The 20,901-nt window shown below is 45.2% G+C and overlaps 1 protein-coding gene across 1 annotated transcript in view; it reads left to right on the top strand.

Annotated features, from left to right (window-relative positions):
* LOC126428018 (tyrosine-protein kinase Fer) overlaps window positions 1-20,901 on the top strand; it is a 638,139-nt gene that overhangs the window by 463,252 nt on the left and 153,986 nt on the right. Inside the window, exons 4-5 of the mRNA XM_050089898.1 lie at window positions 1,902-2,020; window positions 2,063-2,211. Of these exons, the coding sequence (XP_049945855.1) occupies window positions 1,902-2,020; window positions 2,063-2,211 (268 nt within the window). The remainder of the gene's footprint in view (window positions 1-1,901; window positions 2,021-2,062; window positions 2,212-20,901) is intronic.

Below are 20,901 nucleotides of genomic sequence, written 5' to 3'. Positions count from 1 at the left end.
AAGCGGCTTTCCGTGTTAGGGGTAAGGCAAAACAAACACAATGTTCGAACTTGGGGCCTACAGAACCCACATGCAGCCACTGAACGTGTAGGAGATTCGCCCAAAGTCAATGTGCTTTGTGCGATATCCCGGTCATCTGTTTACAGCCCATTCTTTTTTGATGGACACACGGCTAACGGTCAGCAGTATCTCGCTATGTTACAAAACTGGTTGTTTCCCAGGCTGCACGAAGACAACTTCATTTCTCGACGAGACGGGACACCCGCTCACTGGAGTCGCTAAGTGCGTGAATATCTGAATGAAGCTCTACCGAACCGTTGGATTGGTCGTCGAGGAGCTGGCGACTTAGCAGGTCTCAGCTGGGCTTCACGGTCACCGCTTTTGACACCCTCAGACTTCTTTCTGTGGTGTTTCGTTAAAGACAACGTTTATGTACCACCACTCCCACAGAACCTGGAACAGTTGAAGAACCGGATCCGTACTGCCATAACATCAGTGACGAAGGACATGCTTGCCCGAGTATGGGAGGAATTTGAGTATCGATGTGATATTGTTCGTGTCGCTGATAGAGGACATATTGAAAATCTGTAATCTGAACTTGAGAGGTTCGTAAATATGTGTGTAAAGCTTCATGTTTGTATGTATTAAAGTTAAATAAATACATGCATTCGAAATATGTATATTCTTTCTGAAACACGTAAAGCCGTCGGCTCACGACGGTGCATCCGAACGTTGAGCGTTGAGCGTGCCGAGTTTCTGACGTCATAGCGTGGAACAGCACTTCCGGCAGTCTTTCCGAACGTGTAGAGCAATATCTGGCGTGTCAGATATTCTGAGCGTGCGTCTGAGCGTTGACCAATGAGATGGCACAACGCCACCTACGTCACACGCACGCCGTCTCCCTTCAGTACAGAGTTGTGAGGCGCCATATTGACATTCATTTCAAGCCTATATATACATATGCTGTTTCTGAGCTCCAGCAAATTGAGAATCACTGGAAAACCCGTTGTTAGTTGTGTGATTCGTTCCAATAAAATAATGAGAAACATCATATTCGTGGCAAAAGAGTTATTGTAACTTGCGTATTATGAGAGTAGGCTATTTGAAGGCAGCGACACACTGAAGATCCAACCAAAACGCATTGTTCTTGGTACAGTTTCTTATAATTAAATTTCAGTTAGTAACATAATTGTCTACGATTAACGTCTTTAGCACAGGGTAATATATTAAATGATTAGGAACAAGGAGCGAGGTTTGCGTGTAGCGTAATGAGTGGATTCTCTGTCCCCTAATAGGGGCGGTGGTTCGCGTCTTAGCACTTCCAAATTTTTTTTCCTAACATTTGAGTTTTTATTAGGTTGTGATACTTTATTATTAGTTTAATATAAGTATATGTTATTTTTGTTTGATGTTATGTAAATATAAGTTGACCTCCTTTTGAGGGGTGTCCGATTGGCTTAATCTACAGGACAGCTTGCGCTACTTGTGTAAAGATATTTTGCTCCTTTTTCTTTTACGCTTCGTAATTCACATGTTGCAAAGATTCTGCTACTGACCTTGTGGTTATACTAAAATGTGGGAATGGTGAAACAATGTTTACTTTATGTGGAGAAGTATTCCAAATTTGTACCGCACTGTTTGTAATGCATCTTTTATAATCCTGTGTGCTCGACAGCACGGTCTGTGTGCCGACGGTTTAAGGCTTGGTAGCTGTTTTTTTGGGCCGACCGGGGTGGCCGAGCGGTTCTAGGCGCTACAGTTTGGAACCGCGCGACCGCTACGGCCGCAGGTCGGAATCGTGCCTCGTGCACGGATGTGTGTGATGTCCTTAGGTTTAAGTTGTAGTGGGCTGATGAGCTGAGCAGTGCTGAGAGCCACTTTGTTTCTGGTGTTGCCGGCAGCGGGCCGCGGCGGGCGCAAGCTGGACGAGGTGCGGGACAAGTTCCAGAAGGCGTGCCGGCGGCTGCACGCCACGCACAACGAGTACGTGCTGCTGCTGGCGGCGGCGGCGGAGGCGGAGCGCGCGCTGCGGCAGCTGCTGCTGCCGGCCGCCGGGCGCCGCGCGCGCGCCGCCCACCTCGCGCTGCTGCCCGCCTGGCGACACGCGCTGCGCGCCGCCGCCCCCGCGCCCGCCCCCGCGCTCCAGGCCGCGCTCGACGCGCTCGACGACGCCGGCCGCGAGTACGACGAGTTCGCCGCCGACCCCGCCAGGTAAGGCGGCACGGCCGGCAGCTTGCGCTTACAGGGCGCTCACTACACCGACCGACCGACTGTCCGACCGACCGACTGTCCGACCGACCGACTGTCCGACCGACCGACTGTCCGACCGACCGACCGACTGTCCGACCGACCGACCGACTGTCCGACCGACCGACCGACTGTCCGACCGACCGACTGACTGTCCGACCGACCGACCGAGAGACAGAGAGACAGACCAACCGACCTACGATTTCAGCAAATTTGTGTGCATCCTACCCATTCAGTTTTCACTCGGGATTTCTGCGCCGCCCTGTTCCAATCGTTGGATGCAAGCTGAACATTGAGGTTATGTTCGACGAGATGTCGCTTAGTCTTACATGAAAGACTGCAGTTTTGTCTCGGTTGTGTTAGAGGTAACAGCACAAAAGAGAACCAAAGAGGAACAATCACTCTCTGAACTTACAAGGGAAGCTCCCCATCGCACCCCCCTCGGATTTAGTTATAAGTTGGCACAGTGGATAGGCCTTGAAAAACTGAACACAGATCAATCGACAAAACAGGAAGAAGTTGTGTGGAACTGTGAAAAAAATAAGCAAAATACACAAACTGAGTAGTCCATGCGCAAGATAGGCAACATCGAGGATAGTGTGAGCTCAGGAGCGCTGTGGTCCCGCGGTTAGTGTGAGCAGCTGCGGAACGAGAGGTCCTTGGTTCGAGTCTTCCCTCGAATGAAGAGTTTAATTTTTTGTTTTCAGACAATTATCAAATTTCAGGCACTCACACATAATCAACTTCGCTCTCCAAAATTCCAGGTCATGTTCAGATTTCTTGGACATATCAGGATTTGACGGTCTACACAGGGAAAAATTTGAAAACTTTAAAAACATATGTTTTGAGAGAGCACAGCGAAAACTGTGCGACTGTGAAACTGTTGGATTAATTTGTTGCAGTTTATGTGACAAACTTTTATGTTTTCGTCACTTTTTTGGGATGATTATCACATCCACAAGAAAACCTAAATCGGGCATGGGAGAGGAAGGTTTTATCCACACTAAACTTAGTACAGTGAACAGAGACGTCAATAAACGAACGGACAGATCATAACTTTGCGAAAATAAAGAGAGTAAACATTTCACTCGAGGGAAGACTTGAACCAAGGACTTCTCGTTCCGCAGCCGCTCACGCTAACCACGGGACCACGGCGCTCCTGAGCTCAGACTATCCTTGATGTTGCCTATGTTGCGCATGGACTACTCAGTTTGTGTATTTTGCTTATTTTTTTCATAGTTGCACACAACTTCTTCCTGTTTTCTCGATTGATCTGTGTCCAGTTTTTCAAGGCCTCTCCACAGTCCCAACTTATAACTAAGTCCGAGGGGGGTGCGATGGGGAGGTTCCCTTGTTAGCTGGTGCTTTAAATAAAAGCATAGTTTCTAGAGGGGATCATATAACTCTCCTGGACAATGGGTTTCTGAAACTGATCCTCCGTGATACTGACGAGGTGGACATCGAGTCAAGAATCAAATCACCGAAGACTAATGATTCTCACTGATATGACAGCGTACCTGACAGAATACTAAAGTACTGTATACTTAGCCGTGTTTCTAAGTTTTCCTTTAGGAATGGTCAGTTTCCCGAACGATTTAATTACTCAGTAGTAGAGCCGCTTTATGAAAAAGGAGAAATGTAAACAATTTTAGACCTATTTCTGTGCCATCAGTGTTTCCTTCTTCTTGGGAATGTGTATGTAAGGATAACTGGACATTTCATTTCACATACTTTCTACAGAATCTACAGTTTGCTTTTAGAAGTGGTTTAACAACTGAAAATGGTGTATTTTTTTTCAATGTGAGGTATTGCATGGATTAAACATAAGGCATTTGATTGTGTTGCATCACAAAATATTGCTCCACAAGTTATACCATTATGGAACACAGGGACTAGTTCAAAATGGCTTCACCTCTTACTTTAAAAACAGACAGCTAAAGGTCGTTCTGCACAGCGTCGCAAAAGGCCACGATCTGGGGTCTGAGTGGGGCGCGCTTAATCGGGAGGGTGCCACAGGGATCGGTGCTGGGGCCACGCGTGTTTCCTATTTATGTACAAATGATATACCTTCTAGTATTACAGGTGATTCTATTTCTGTTTGCTGGCTAACACTATCTCCGTAGTAAAGGATGTTGTGTGCAACTTTGATAATGTTTCAAACAATGCAGCTCTCAGTATATACAGGGTGTTACAAAAAGTTACGGCCAAACTTTCAGGAAACATTCCTCACACACAAAGGAAGAAAATATGTTATGTGGACATGTGTCCGGAAACGCTTAGTTTCCATGTTAGAGCTCATTTTATTACTTCTCTTCAAATCACATTAATCATGGAATGGAAACACACAGCAACAGAATGTACCAGCGCGACTTCAAACACTTTGTTACAGGAAATGTTCAAAATGTCCTCCGTTAGCGAGGATACGTGCATCCACCCTCCGTCACACGGAATCCCTGATGCGCTGATGCAGCCCTGGAGAATGGCGTATTGTATCACAGCCGTCCACAATACGAGCACGAAGAGTCTCTACATTTGGTACCGTGGTTGCGTAGACGAGAGCTTTCAAATGCCCCCATAAATGAAAGTCAAGAGAGTTGAGGTCAGGAGAGCGTGGAGGCCACGGAATTGGTCCGCCTCTACCAATCCATCGGTCACCGAATCTGTTGTTGAGAAGCGTACGAACACTTGGACTGAAATGTGCAGGAGCTCCATCGTGCACGAACCACATGTTGTGTCGTACTTGTAAAGCCACATGTTCTAGCAGCACAGGTAGAGTATCCCGTATCAGATCATGATAACGTGCTCCATTGAGGGTAGGTGAAAGAACATGGGGCCCAATCAAGACATCACCAACAATGCCTGCCCAAACGTTCACAGAAAATCTGTGTTGATAACGTGATTGCACAACTGCGTGCGGATTCTCGCTAGCCCACACATGTTGACTGTGAAAATTTACAATTTGATCACGTTGGAATGAAGCCTCATCCGTAAAGAGAACATTTGCACTGAAATGAGGATTGACACATTGTTGGATGAACCATTCGCAGAAGTGTACCCGTGGAGGCCAATCAGCTGCTGATAGTGCCTGCACACACTGTACACGGTACGGAAACAACTGGTTCTCCCGTAGCACTCTCCATACAGTGACGTGGTCAACGTTACCTTGTACAGCAGCAACTTCTCTGACGCTGACATTAGGGTTATCGTCAACTGCACGAAGAATTGCCTCGTCCATTGCAGGTGTCCTAGTCTTTCTAGGTCTTCCCCAGTCGCGAGTCATAGGCTGGAATGTTCCGTGCTCCCTAAGACGCCGATCAATTGCTTCGAACGTCTTCCTGTCGGGACACCTTCGTTCTGGAAATCTGTCTCGATACAAACGTACCGCGCCACGGCTATTGCCCCGTGCTAATCCGTACATCAAATGGGCGTCTGCCAACTCCGCATTTGTAAACATTGCACTGACTGCAAAACCACGTTCGTGATGAACACTAACCTGTTGATGCTACGTACTGATGTGCTTGATGCTAGTACTGTAGAGCAATGAGTCGCATGTCAACACAAGCACCGAAGTCAACATTACCTTCCTTCAATTGGGCCAACTGGCGGTGAATCGAGGAAGTTCAGTACATACTGACGAAACTAAAATGAGCTCCAACATGGAAATTAAGCGTTTCCGGACACATGTCCACGTAACATCTTTTCTTTATTAGTGTGTGAGGAATGTTTCCTGAAAGTTTGGCCGTACCTTTTTGTAATACCCAGTATATTCTTTAACGTCGTGCTCTGCAGAAAATAAGCTAAATCACAGTTAGACTCGGGTTTTACGGTTCGTAACTCACACTGCAAGAAAACCTGATATGGGCATGTGAGTAGTGAGACCGAACACTTCAAATTCCAAGGCGTTCAGGTAGACAGTAAACTGTTGCCGGAAGCCCATATTCACGATTTTGTTCAAAGCCTTAATGCTGTCATCTTCGCTATTGGAACAGTATCTATCTAAACTGAGTCGTAGTTCCGCACGAAAAGTAGTGTACTTCGCTTATTTTCATTCACTTATAACATATGGTTTTACCTTTTGAGGTAGCTCATCCCAATCTCAAATGGTATTTTTGGACCAGAAACGAGCGTTTTGAGCAATAAGTGGTGTAACTTCGCGATCCTCTTGTCTGGTTATTCTGACATTGGCCTCTCAGTATATATATTGTTTAATGTCGCTTCTTGTTGTCAGTATCAGACTATTCCCAAGAGTTAGCAGCTTTCACTCATTTCACACTAGGGAGAAACCCAGTCTGCCTATGTATCGCATCTGCTTGACTCTTATGCAGAAAGGCGTGCAGCGTTCTGCTGAATCCATTTTCAGTGAGCTACCACAAGAATTAAAAAGCTAAACCGTAACCCGCGCGCTTTCGAATCAAATCTGAAGGGATTGCTCATCGATCACTCCTCCTATTCTGTCGAAGAGTTCCTTTTAAAATTAAGGTTACAGAGTTGATTGCGTTTATATAAACGTATAGCTCGTAGCCTCATAAACACTTTATTTTATCTATTATTACAGTACTGTAGTTATTTCATATACTGAGATGTTGCGCGACCATGGAGAGTTGCTTCTCAATGTCGTCCTACGGAACTAGAAGTATAAAATAAAACAAATATACGAAGCTTTCGACTAATTCAGAGAAAGAGATTCACCCACTCTCTGCTACCTAAGGAGCTGGGAATCGATGATTTTCGCAGTATGTAAGGACGCGTGAGACATGCTTTTCGGAGCTGCAAAACATCATCAGACTTTAACTCTTCCCGGCGAATTGAATGTTCAAATAACTTATGGGTTTGCTGTCGGGTGACGTCGTCGACTACCGCCGATATTTCGACAGGAGCACACCCTGCCATTCTCAAGGCACAACTGCAAGGAGGAAGCAATGTGCAAGGGAATTTAATACCTCGGTTCACAGGGGAGAAACATGGAAGATACTACACACAGAACAAGTAACCGCAGAGTCAACACCCAACCAAAGATAACCAACATCAGAAAAATTGGTAGTGACTATTAATCAAAAGGTGAGGTAGCACTAATTCTGTCTCTGTGTTTTTTGATGAGAGACAGAGCCGGATTCCAAGCAGCATTTAAACAAAATCCACCATCTCTGTTTATAAGGCTGCTTGATAGTTTGATTTCAACAGCTTCCTTAATAACACTATCCCAATAGCTGGACGTGCAAGCCCGAATCTCCGTGTTGTTGTATTCCATAAGATGACTGGTGTCGAGGCAATATTCTGCAATAGCGGATTTGCTCCTTCACGCTGAGCTGGATGTTGACAACTACCAGCTCGCAGACACAAGTCAGTGTGAGTAGGCTTTCTATAAACAGAATGTCCCAACGTACCATCAGTCTTTCTTCTGACTAACACATTAAGGAAGGGAAGGCATCCATTCTTTTCCACCTCCATAGTGAACTGAATATTCGGGTGGATTGAATTCAGGTGTTCCATAAACCGGTTTAAATTCTCACTACCATGAAGCTAAACAACAGAAGTATCGTCTACATATCTGAAAAAACACGCAGGTTTGAAGGTCGCTGACTCCAATGCACGTTCCTCAAAGTCCACCATAAACAAATTGGCTAGAGTAGGTGACAACGGGCTTCCCATATCGGCGGTGGTCGACGACGTCACCCGGCAGCGAACCCGTAAGTTACTTGATCATCAAATCATTCTTAACGATAAACAATACAATGACAAGAGAGCCTGTAAGCTGCGAAGCGAGACTGTTAGCTATCTAGTCACTGTCTGGAGTTACGGAGACCTCACAATTATTACCTAAAACGATTCCACTTTCCACATGATTTATACGCGGATGCGCCAAAGGTACTGGAATAGGCATGCGTATTCAAATCCAGAGATAAGAAAACAGGTAGAATACGGCGCCGCGGTCGGCAACGCCTGTATGAGACAATAAGTGTCTGGCGCAGTTGTTAAATCGGTTACTGCTGCTACAATGGCAGGTTATCAACATTTAATAGAATGAGATTTTCACTCTGCAGCGGAGTGTGCGCTGTGAAACTTCCTGGCAGATTAAAACTGTGTGCCGGACCGAGACTCGAACTCGGGACCTTTGCCTTTCGCGGGCAAGTGCTCTACCAACTGAGCTACCCAAGCACGACTCACGCCCCGTCTTCACAGCTTTACTTCTGCCAGTACCTCGTCTCCTACCTTCCAAACTTTGCAGAAGCTCTCCTGCGAACCTTGCTCAGTTGGTAGAGCACTTGCCCGCGAAAGGCAAAGGTCCCGAGTTCGAGTCTCGGTCCGGCACACAGTTTTAATCTGCCAGGAAGTTTCGAGATTTAATAGAGTTTGAACGTGGTGTTACAGTGGGCGCACGAGCGATGGCACACAGCATTTCCGAAGTAGTGATGAAGTGGTGATTTTCTCGTACGACCATTTCACGAGTGTACCGTGAATATCAGGAATCCGATAAAACATCAGATCTCCGACATCGCTGCGACGGGAAGAAGTTCCTGCAAGGATGGGACCAACGACGACTGAAGAGAATCGTTTAGTGTGATAGAAGTCCGACCTTTCCCCAAACTGTTGCAGATTTCAGTGCTGGGCCATCAACAAGTGTGAGCGTGCGAACCACTCAACGACACATCACTGATATGGTCTTTCAGAGCCTTGATGACTGCACGACACAAAGCTTTACGCCTCGCCTGGGCCCGTCAGCAACGACATTGGACGGGACGAGTCTCGTTTCAAATTGTATCGAGTGGATGGACGTGTCCAGGTATGGAGACAATCTCATGAATAAAGCAGGGTACTGTTCAAGCTGGCGGAGGCTCTGTAATGGCGTGGGACGTGTGCAGTTGGAGTGATGTGGGACCCCTGATACGTCTAGATACGACTCTGACGGGTGACACGTACGTAAACATCCTGTCTGATCACCTGCATTAGTTCATGTGCATTGCAACAGACTTGAGCAACTCCAGCAGGACAATGCGACACGCCACACGTCCAGAATTTCTACAGAGTGGCTCCAGGAACACTATTCTGAGTTTAAACACCTCTTCTGGCCCCCAAACTCACCAGACATGAACATTATTGAGATATCTGGGATGCCTTGCAGCGTGCTGTTCAGAAGAGATCTCCACCCCCTCTTAGCCTTACGGATTTATGGACAGCCGTGCAGGCTTCATGGTGTCAGTTCCCTCCAGCACTACTTCAGACATTAGTCGAGTCCATGCCATGTCGTGTTGCGCCACTTCTCCGCACTCGCGGGGGACATATTAGGCAGGTATAGCAGTTTCTTCGGCTTTTCAGTGTAATTGCCTGGGTAAATACATCACGATAAAGCAAAATAAAGAAAACAAAAGATGTCCGTGTAAAATTTATTGTATTACTTACGTATGTAGCATAAAAAAATGTACCCCGTTCGTTAAACAAACATATTTCAAATCGGAAGAAGGAAGATTGCAAACGACGGTGGAACACGTCATCTAATACACATAGCAACAAATACATAAGAAATGAAGCATTTAGGAACCGTTACAACTGTAAAATAGTACCATACTTTTCTTGTCTTAGCAGAAGGCTGGGCTACAGGCCGGAATTTTTAACATCTCCAACAATAAAGTGTACCATAAATGTCCATAGATTGGAATTATTTCAGTATTTAGGTTTTATTTCCGATACGTATCAAAAATGTAATCTAATCTGTCTGTATTTCGTGTTTTAGATTTCATTTCCGATAAGTATCGAATCTCATTTTGTTCGTTGCACTGGTTCGGAGTTAATATCCCATGTCAGCTGTGCTAGTTCCTCGTTGGTCCTCCACTCGGTGAATTTTTGTTTATTTATTTATTTACAGAGGGTGGCTAAAGCTGTCACCGAACACGCGGAACTAGCGCGCCGGCTGTTTGGCTATGGGTGCACGACTCACGGCCAGACCCAAACTTCCATATGTCGTCAACCGTGCGTCTCCGATCTGTACGCGTGCATCAGTTACGTACACACTTCAAAAAAAGTTTTACATCGCCCCGGTTCCCAGAACTCCTGGAGACAGACGTTGACGGTGGGTATTATATCACAGACACAGTCCGTTTGTTCAGAGATGTCACTAAACGCGCCCAAACATGTAAACAATCGTGCACGAGCAGCGCCTACTGCACGGAGGGGGTCCGACAGTCGATCAGTACCAGTCATTCCATCACGAAGGAGGTACACGGCTCGTGTTGTCGGTAGTTCAACCGTGCCTAGACGGCCAATTCTGCGGTTCAATCACGTCCGCATTGTTGCTTTATGCCAGGAAGGCCTATCAACAAGGGAAGTGTCCATGCGTCTCGGAGTGAACTGAAGCGACGTTCTTCCGACATGGAGGAGGTACAGAGAGACAGGAACTGTCGATGAGATGCCTCGCTCAGGCTGCCAGAGGGCTACTGCTGCAGAGGTGGACAGCTACCTATAGATTGTGGTTCAGAGGGACCTTGACAGCAATGCCACCATATTGAATAATGCTTTTCGTGCAGCCACAGGACGTCGTGTTACGGCTCAAACTGTACGCAATAGGCTGCACGATGCGTAACTTCACTCCCGACGTCCATAGCGAGATCCATCGTTTCAACCACGATACCGTGCAGCGCGGTACAGATGGGCCAAACAACATGCCGAATGGACCGCTCAGGATTGGCATCACGTTCTCTTTACCGATGAGTGTCGCATACGCCTTCAACCAGACAATCGTCGGAGACGTGTTTGGAGGCAACTCGGTCAGGCTGAACGCCTTAGACACATTGTCCAGCGAGTGCAACAAGTTCGAGGTTCCCTGCTGCTTTAGGGTGTCATCATGTGGGGCCGACGTACGCCGCTGGTGGTCACGGAAGGCGCCGTAACGGCTGTACGATGCACGAGTGCCATCCTGCGACCGTATCGGCTGCGTATTGGTGAGGCACAGGTCGAGCCCCCATCTTGCATATATTGTGAATGATTTCCTTCAGAATAACGGATTGCTGGAGTAGAGTGGCCAGCACGTTCTCCAGACATGAACACTATCCAACATGCAGGGGATATATTGAATAGGGCTGTTTATGAACGACGTGACCCACCAACCACTCTGAGGCATCTACGCCGAATCGCCGTTGAGGAGTGGGACAATCTGGACCAACAGTGCCTTGACGAACTTGTGGATAGTATGCCACGACGAATACAGGCACGCATCAATGCAAGAGGACGTGATACTGGGTATCAGAGGTACCGGTGTGTACAGCAATCTGCACCACCACCTCTGAAGGTTTCGCTGTACCTTGGTACAACATGCTTTACTTTAATAAAGCGGAAAGCGCCTGGTGAGAAAAACACGCATTTTTTTTTGTAGTTGTAACGACGAAACAAAAATACCTTTAGGAATTGTAAATGAACTACGGACAATATCGCAAAACAAACACAATTTGCAAACAATCCACTTCCATATAAATGACGATGTGTATTTGTTGCTGTCGCTGAAGACTGTGTAGATAGTGTAGAACTGACTTTCAGTTTTGATACACGGTCTGACTAAGAGTTCTGTTACGTCGCAGCCGGATCTGATCATCTATGAAGACGATTACCGATTTTTTTTCCTTTATTGTTATTTCATACCACCTCGCCTCATGTGGCCGGCGGTACAAACAAGCCGCTCTTCAGCCTGTTGAACATGTGTCTAACGTAGATGGCAAAACAAAACAAAGAGACAAATGTATTATGAATTAAAATTATTTTAAAAGCCAAAGTCAATGGGAGAATACTACTAACACGAGGGTGGTTTGAAAAGTTCTCGGAATCACCACGAGAGGTCAGTGCTAGCGCAACGAGATGTTCACGTGATATTCATTGGACTGTTGCCCGTAAACACGTGCCACGACGGTACTCTCGGGAGAGAGCTATGGCGGTGATGTGGCCCCAGTTGTTGTTCCCGCGCAGTGATTTGCGATGATGGTAAAAATCGAACCTCGGGCAGTGATCGAGTACTTCGTAAAGAAAGGTATGAAAGCAAAGGAGATTCGTGTCCATTTCCAGAATACTCTGGCGGACTCTGCTCCTTCATATTCATCTGTTGCCAAGTGAACAAATGAATTTAAATTTGGTCGGGACATCGTAGATGGTGATCCGCGAAGTGGTCGTCCAAGATGTGTCACTACTCGAGAAATCATTGCAAAAGTGCACAAAATGGTCACACAGGATCGGCGATTGAAAGAGCGTGAAATTGATCACGCTTGCCAGATGTGATCTCAAAGGGTATATCGCATTTTAACTGAAGAATTAGAAATGAAAGAAGTACCTCCAAGATGGGTGCCGCGGCTCTCGACGCCGGATAAAAAACGCACGAGAATGGACATATCGCAACAATGTTTGGCCCGTCATCCAAGATGGCGGATTTTGGCGGGAAGATAGGTCAATTGGGCTACCACCACTAACCTAACTCCCCACCAACCACTCTGAAAGATCTACGCCGAATCGCCGCTGAGGAATAGGACAATCTGGACCGACAGTGCCTTGATGAACTTGTGGATACTATGCCACGACGAGTACAGGCGTGCATCAATGCAAGATGAGGTGCTAAGGGCATTAGAGGTACCAGTGTGTACAGCAATCTGGACCACCACCTCTGAAGGTCTCGCTGTATGGTGGTACAACATGCAAAGTGTGGTTTTCATGAGCAATGAAAAGGGCGGAAATGTGATTTATGTTGATCTCTATTCCATTCTGTGTACTACAGGTTCCGGAACTCTTGGAAAACTTTTTTTTTTAATGTGTGTATATTTCCGTACATGTGACACATTTTACTTGCAAGTCCCTCGCCCGGCGTCGGCGGATAAATACCTTACGTACAAGTAAGAACAGTCTCTGCCTGACGCAGCAACAGCAGTGTAGGCACGCCCCCAAGAATTTCCAGAAACTACTTACGTCGAGCCGCCCCGATCTCCGCCCGTGTGCTGCCCCTCCACATTCTCGGACACCGTGCTCCTCCTTATCTTCTGCATCCGCTTACCTTCCTCCTCGACAGTCCTTCACCAGCTCTCGTCGCTCACACTGAATATCCCCAAATCCGTAACCTCGATTGCAGCACTCTTATTGTGTGTCCCCCCCCCCCCCCCCCCTCGCCAGTCCCTGGCTGCTGCCGCGCCTCTGCCTCCATGCCCCCCCAATCCTAGACCGCGTGGTGCGGTCCTAGTCAGCGTCGTCTCACAGCCTTCTCTGCTGTATGTAATAAAAATATTAATGTGGTAATAGCAAACTGCAGGAGCGTCTATAGAAAGGTCCCAGAAATGCTCGCATTAATAAATGGTCACAATGCCCACATAGTACTAGGGACACAAAGTTGGCTGGAACCAGGTGTAAACAGTAATGAGATTCTAAACTCAGATTGGAATGTATACCGCAGAGGCAGGCTGGACAGTGAAGGGGGAGGCGTGTTTGTACCGAGAAAAAGTGCAATAGTATCGAAGGAAATTGACGGAGATCCGAAATGTGAGATAATTTCCGTGAAGGTCACGGTTAAAGCAGGCTCAAACATTGGTAATTGGATGTCTCTATAGGCCCCCTGGCTCAGCAGCTGTTGTGGCAGAGCACCTGAAGGAAAATTTGGAAGATATTTCGAGTAGATTTCCCCACCATGTTATAGTTCTGGGTGGAGATTTTAATTTGCCGGATATAGACAGGTGACGGGGACAAAGAATCGAGTCAATTTTTTTTAAGTGCCTTATCTGAAAACTACCTTGAGCAGTTAAAGAGAGAACCGACACATGGCGATAACATGTTAGACCTTCTGGTGACAAAGAGACCCGAACTATTACAAACAGTTAACGCAGAACAGGGAATCAGCGATGATAAAGCGGTTACTGCATCGATGATTTCAGCCGTAAATAGAAATATTAAAAAAGGTAGGAAGATTTTCGTGTTTAGCAGAAGTGACAAAAAGCAGATTTCAGAGTACCTGACGGCTGAAAATAATGGTTTTGTGTCAAGTACAGATAGTGTTGAGGATCAGTGGACAAAGTTCAAAACCGTCGTACAATAAGCATTAGATGAGTATGTGCCAAGCAAGATCGTAAGAGATGGAAAAGAGCCACCGTGGTGCAACAACCGAGTTAGAAAACTGCTGCGGAAGCAAAGGGAGCTTCACAGCAAGCATAAACATACCCAAAGCCTTGCAGACAAACAAAAATTACGCGAAGCGAAATGTAGTGTGAGGAGGGCTATTCGAGAGGTGTTCAATGAATTCGAAAGTAAAGTTCTATGTGCTGACTTAGCAAAAAATCCTAAGAAATTTTGGTCTTATATCAAAGCGGTAGGGGGATCAAAATAAAATGTCCAGACAATCTGTGACGAAAATGGTACTGAAACAGAGGATGACAGACTAAAGGCCGAAATACTAAATGTCTTCTTCCAAAGCTGTTTCACAGAGGAAGACTGCACTGTAGTTCCTTCTCTAGATTGCCGCACAGATGACAAAATGGTAGATATCGAAATAGACGACAGAGGGATAGAAAAACAAGTAGAATCGCTCAAAAGAGGAAAGGCCGCAGGACCTGATGTGATACCAGTTCGATTTTACACAGAGTACGTGAAGGAACTTGCCCCCCTTCTTGCAGCGGTATTCCGTAGGTCTCTAGAAGAGCGTAGCGTTCCAAAGGATTGGAAAAGGGCACAGGTCATCCCCGTTTTCAAGAAGGGACGTCGAGCAGATGTGCAGAACTATAGACCTATATCTCTAATGTCGATCAGTTGTAGAATTTTGGAACACGTATTATGTTCGAGTATAATGACTTTTCTGGAGACTAGAAATCTACTCTGTAGGAAACAGCACGGGGTTCGAAAAAGACGGTCGTGTGAAACCCAGCTCTCGATATTCGTCCATGAGACTCAGAGGGCCATAGACACGGGTTCATAGGTAGATGCCGTGTTTCTTGACTTCCGCTAGGCGTTCGATACAGTTCCCCATAGTCGTTTAATGAACAAAGTAAGAGCATATGGACTATCAGACCAATTGTGTGATTGGATTGAGGAGTTCCTAGATAACAGAACGCAGCATGTCATTCTCAATGGAGAGAAGTCTTCCGAAGTAAGAGTGATTTCGGGTGTGCCGCAGGGGAGTGTTGTAGGACCGTTGCTATTCACAATATACATAAATGACCTGGTGGATGACTTCGGAAGTTCACTGAGGCTTTTTGCGGATGATGCTGTAGTATGTCGAGAGGTTGTAACAATGGAAAATTGTACTGAAATGCAGGAGGATCTGCAACGAATTGACGCGCGGTGCAGGAAATGGCAATTGAATCTCAATGTAGACAAGTGTAATGTGCTGCGAATACATAGAAAGAAATATCCTTTATCATTTAGTTACAATATAGCAGGTCCGCAACAGGAAGCAGTTAATTCCATACGCATTAGGAGTGATTTAAAATGGAATGATCATATAAAGTTGATCGTCGGTAAAGCAGATGCCAGACTGAGATTCATTGGAAGAATCCTAAGGAAATGCAATCTAAAAACAAAGGAAGTAGGTTATAGTACGCTTGTTCGCCCACTGCTTGAATACTGCTCACCAGTGTGGGATCCGTACCAGATGGGGTTGATAGAAGAGATAGAGAAGATCCAACGGAGAGCAGCGCGCTTCGTTACAGGATCATTTGGTAATCGCGAAAGCGTTACGGAGATGACATATACTCCAGTGGAAGACTCTGCAGGAGAGACGCTCAGTAGCTCGGTACAGGCTTTTGTTGAAGTTTCGAGAACATACCTTCACCGAAGAGTATATTGCTCCCTCCTACGTATATCTCGCGAAGAGACCATGAGGATAAAATCAGAGAGCTTAGAGCCCACACAGAAGCATACCGACAATCCTTCTTTCCACGAACAATACGAGACTGGAATAGAAGGGAGAACCGATAGAGGTACTCAAGGTACCCTCTGCCACACACCGTCAGGTGGCTTGCGGAGTATGGCTGTAGATGTAGATATATCGTTCCAGGCTGACGTGCCGGCGCTTGATGTTACGCCGGGAGAGAAATCGCACGTTTATTGGAAACAACAAGTGGGCAAACTCTTTTTTTTTATCGGATATTTCAGGTGTAAATTATAACTTCAAAAAATTAATTCGTTCAAGTGAGAAGAATGGCGTATCTTATGCTTGAAGTTACTGTAGTGTTTTTTTTTTTTGGGGGGGGGGGTTGAAGGGGGGTTGTTGTAGAAGGCATTAGATGTCTGCAAATTATTATTGCCGCTTTTATGCCAAGTGGGTGGCGATTCTGTTACATGAAGTGATTTGCAAATGTCGTGTTGGATGTTTCCAGTTTTCAGTGCTTTACGTGTTCGTAATATTTTATTCTGAACTTTGTTGATCTTTGCTTCAGACATTAATGAAAGTTTTTCTCGCAGACACGCCCAGAAAATGATGAAATGATAAAAAGAGTTTACAGTTTACCACATTTTTGCTGTTGATGCTGTAAAATCTCAGCATCGTACATGACGTTTTAATCTATTGCTTCTTTACTGGTTAATGATATCCGCAACACAGTCTGCGGATGATACCTGTCCCTGCAGAATTGTATCATCGTGCGACACATACTTCACGAGATCGGACTTTGTAAACTTTGAGACGCGTGAAAAATTAGCTTTTGCTTAAAATGGAGCACAAATTACCCAGACTATTATATTCATCTGCTGGTTCGTAATGAGATGACTCAACATATTCCAACAAACTTTAGGCAAAATTTTAAACTCTTCCTACATACTTATTGTCGCGATATTTAACCTGTTAATTTATCTGTAAAGTGATCATACGTTTGAAGTTGTTTTATCAATTGGAGTTGGATTCTTTAAAGTATCGGCGTTTTACTAGTATAATACCAGACGACATTAAGACGTGAAACATTCTGTTGTGGATTGGCAGGAGAGCCAACCCACTAATTTTAAAGGAAGCCGAAAGGCACGCAGGCTGGCGTGAGGTCTGGAACAGGACAAGGAATTTAGACTTCAGAAAAAAGGAGGTAACTGGTGGAATACTTAACTTTAATCCATTAATTTTGAACGTAGCTCTTGTCTGTACATTATTTACGATATCAATAGTAACTGAACATGGCGCCTTGCTAGGTCGTAGCAAATGACGTAGCTGAAGGCTATGCTAACTATCGTCTCGGCAAATGAGAGCGTATTTGTCAGTGAACCATCGCTAGCAAAGTCGGCTGTACAACTGGGGCGAGTGCTAGGAAGTCTCTGTAGACTAGACCTGCCGTGTGGCGGCGCTCGGTCTGCAATCACTGACAGTGGCGACACGCGGGTCCGACGTATACTAACGGACCGCGGCCGATTTAAAGGCTACCACCTAGCAGGTGTGCTGTCTGGCGGTGACACCACACATTCATCATCGTATGATGAATTTGAGGGCCAGTCTGCTGAAAACAAAGTATTCCACCCTTCAGGGCAGTAGTTTCTTATTAACGAAATATGCTCACAGTTCGACTCATTCCTTAAAGCGAGTTACGTCGTTGCAGAAATTACTGCAAGGAAATGCCTCAAAGCGTTCTGATGATTTATGCCCTAAAAAGAGAGAGCAGTTTCGAAATTAAGCTTATCGCTTTAGTTAGCCCGCCGTATTGACAAATTAGCCACCAGTCCTGAGAACACTTTAAAATGGTGAGACACAGAGATTGGGTTTTGTTCTCTGGCACCCGCCGAGAGCGGTACTGCGTAGTTACCAACATTCGTGACAGAAATCGATTAAGACTCGGTTGTTACAGGAGAATTTTGTGCCCTAGCCCCTCTTTAAGGTGTTGTTGTTGTTGTTGTTGTTGTTGTTGTTGTGGTCTTCAGTCCTGAGACTGGTCTGATGCAGCTCTCCATGCTACTCTATCCTGTGCAAGCTTCTTCATCTCCCAGTACCTACTGCAACCTACATCCTTCTGAACCTGCTTAATGTATTCATCTCTTGGTCTCCCTCTACGATTTTTACCCTCCATGCTTCCCTCCAATGCTAAATTTGTGATCCCTTGATGCCTCAGAACATGTCCTATTAACCGGTCCCTTCTTCTTGTCAAGTTGTGCCACAAACTCCTCTTCTCCCCAATTCTAGTCATTACCTCCTCATTAGTTATGTGATCTACCCATCTAATCTTCAGCATTCTTCTGTAGCACCACATTTCGAAAGCTTCTATTCTCTTCTTGTCTAAACTATTTATCGTCCACGTTTCACTCCCATACATGACTACACTCCATACAAATACTTTCAGAAACGACTTCCTGACACTTAAATCTATACTCGATGTTGACAAATTTTTTTTCTTCAGAAACGCTTTCCTTGCCATTGCCAGTCTACATTTTATATCCCCTCTACTTCGACCATCATCAGTTATTTTGCTCCCCAAATAGCAAAACTCCTTTACTACTATAAGTGTCTCATTTCCTAATCTAATTCCCTCAGCATCACCCGACTTAATTCGATTACATTCCATTATCTTCGTTTTGCTTTTGTTGATGTTCATCTTATACCCTCCTTTCAAGACACTGTCAATTCCATTCAACTGCTCTTCCAAGTCCTTTGCTGTCTCTGACAGAACTACAATGTCATCAGCGAATCTCAAAGTTTTTATTTCTTCTCCGTGGATATTAGTACCTACTCCGAATTTTTCTTTTGTTTGCTTTAATGCTTGCTCAATATACAGATTGAATAACATCGGGCATAGACTACAACCCTGTCTCACTCCCTTCCCAACCACTGCTTCCCTTTCATCTCCCTCCACTCTTGTAACTGCCATCTGCTTTCTATACAAATTGTCAAAAGCTTTCTCTAAGTGTACAAATGCTAGAAATGTGGGTTTGCCTTTCCTTAATCTTTCTTCTAAGATAAGTCGTAGGGTCAGTATTGCCTCACGTGTTCCAACATTTCTACGGAATCCGAACTGATCTTCGCCGAGGTCGGCTTCTACCAGTTTTTCCATTCGTCTGTAAAGAATTCGCGTTGGTATTTTGCAGCTGTGACTTATTAAACTGATAGTTCGGTAATTTTCACATCTGTCACCACCTGCTTTCTTTGGGATTGGAATTATTATATTCTTCTTGAAGTCTGTGGGAATTTCGCCTGTGTCATACATCTTGCTCACCAGATGGTAGAGTTTTGTCAGGACTGGCTCTCCCAAAGCTGTCAGTAGTTCTAATGGAATGTTTAAGGTACCACAGTGACGTTAACACAGGGTGTTATTGCAACTATAAGCAGGCTCGGTTTGGAAATTATAAATTTCCAAGAGTAACAACAAATTGAGCTCCTCGATTTGCAGTAAAGTGAGAAGAATTAGTTAAATTACTCGAGACAGAAGCAACTAAGGCGGGAAACAGCTACGTGAATAACGTATCACTTCCAAATTTTCCAAGGAAAATTCTGTTACATCTTTAAATTTAGACACTATCCTGAAAGTTGTAATTAAAGTAGTGACTTTCATTCGTACTCATTGTTAAATCCTGCCTGGTCGTCAAATGTGGCCTTTCACGGATCGCTAGACAACATTCAAACAAATCGTATTAATGAGTTTTATTACGAAAGGAAAAATTTAGAATACGTAACTTTGTGTTGCACAGATGTGTCGCAAGCAAAGGGCGACAGACAAAATAAGAAATACGTTCAGTATAAACGATGGAGAGTACAAGCAAAGTAACGAGCTTTGACGCTTCTAAGCCGAGTCTCTAGCCTCGCTGGTGCTGCGGAACTGGTCGCCAGCAGTCGGCGCTCGACTTTACGTCAAAACACGCACGGATTGCTGCACAGAGGGTTTGTTAACTTTTTACAGACTGCCTATTCAGAATGGTGACACAAAGGACGTTATTGTGGTGGTTTCGCCGTGGCAACATGTCGACGTGAACGTTTGACCTCCGAGACGAAACACATTCATTACGGAAACAGGCCAACCTGTTGCTGATTTTAAGTCGCAAAATGGACGGTGATTTTGCGTTTGTAGTAGGTGGCAGCAAACTCCTGATTGTTTAAGGAATCACTGTCCTGTGTATAAAACACCTTTATATGTCTGATTGCTTTCCAAATGAGTTTATGTTTTAGATATTTGACGTTAAGCCTCTAAGTGGGAAAAAACTCAGAAAAGATTTCAAGTTATATTTGAAGTTTGTCGGAACTCGCCAAGTGCTCTCATTATCAAACACTGGATGAATACAGGGTGTTACAAAAAGCTACGGCCAAACTTTCAGGAAACATTCCTCACACACAAAGAAAGAAAATATGTTACGTGGACATGTGTCCGGAAACACTTACTTTCCATGTTAGAGCTCATTTTATTACTTCTCTTCAAATAACATTAATCATGGAATGGAAACACACAGCAACAGAACGTACCAGCGTGACTTCAAGCACTTTGTTACAGGAAATGTTCAAAATGTCCTCAGCTAGCGAGGATACATGCATCCACCGTCTGTCGCACGGAATCCCTGATGCGCTGATGCAGCCCTGGAGAATGGCGTATTGTATCACAGCCGTCCACAATACGAGCACGAAGAGTCTCTACATTTGGTACCGGGGCTGCGTAGACAAGAGCTTTCAAATGCCCCCATAAATGAAAGTCAAGAGGGTTGAGGTCAGGAGAGCGTGGAGGCCACGGAATTGGTCCGCCTCCACCAATCCATCGG

Source organism: Schistocerca serialis, chromosome 12 (assembly GCF_023864345.2).
Source record: "Schistocerca serialis cubense isolate TAMUIC-IGC-003099 chromosome 12, iqSchSeri2.2, whole genome shotgun sequence".
NCBI lineage: Eukaryota > Metazoa > Arthropoda > Insecta > Orthoptera > Acrididae > Schistocerca > Schistocerca serialis.
The sequence above is the reverse complement of the archived record's forward strand: the minus strand, read 5'-3'. Positions and strand labels throughout refer to the sequence as shown.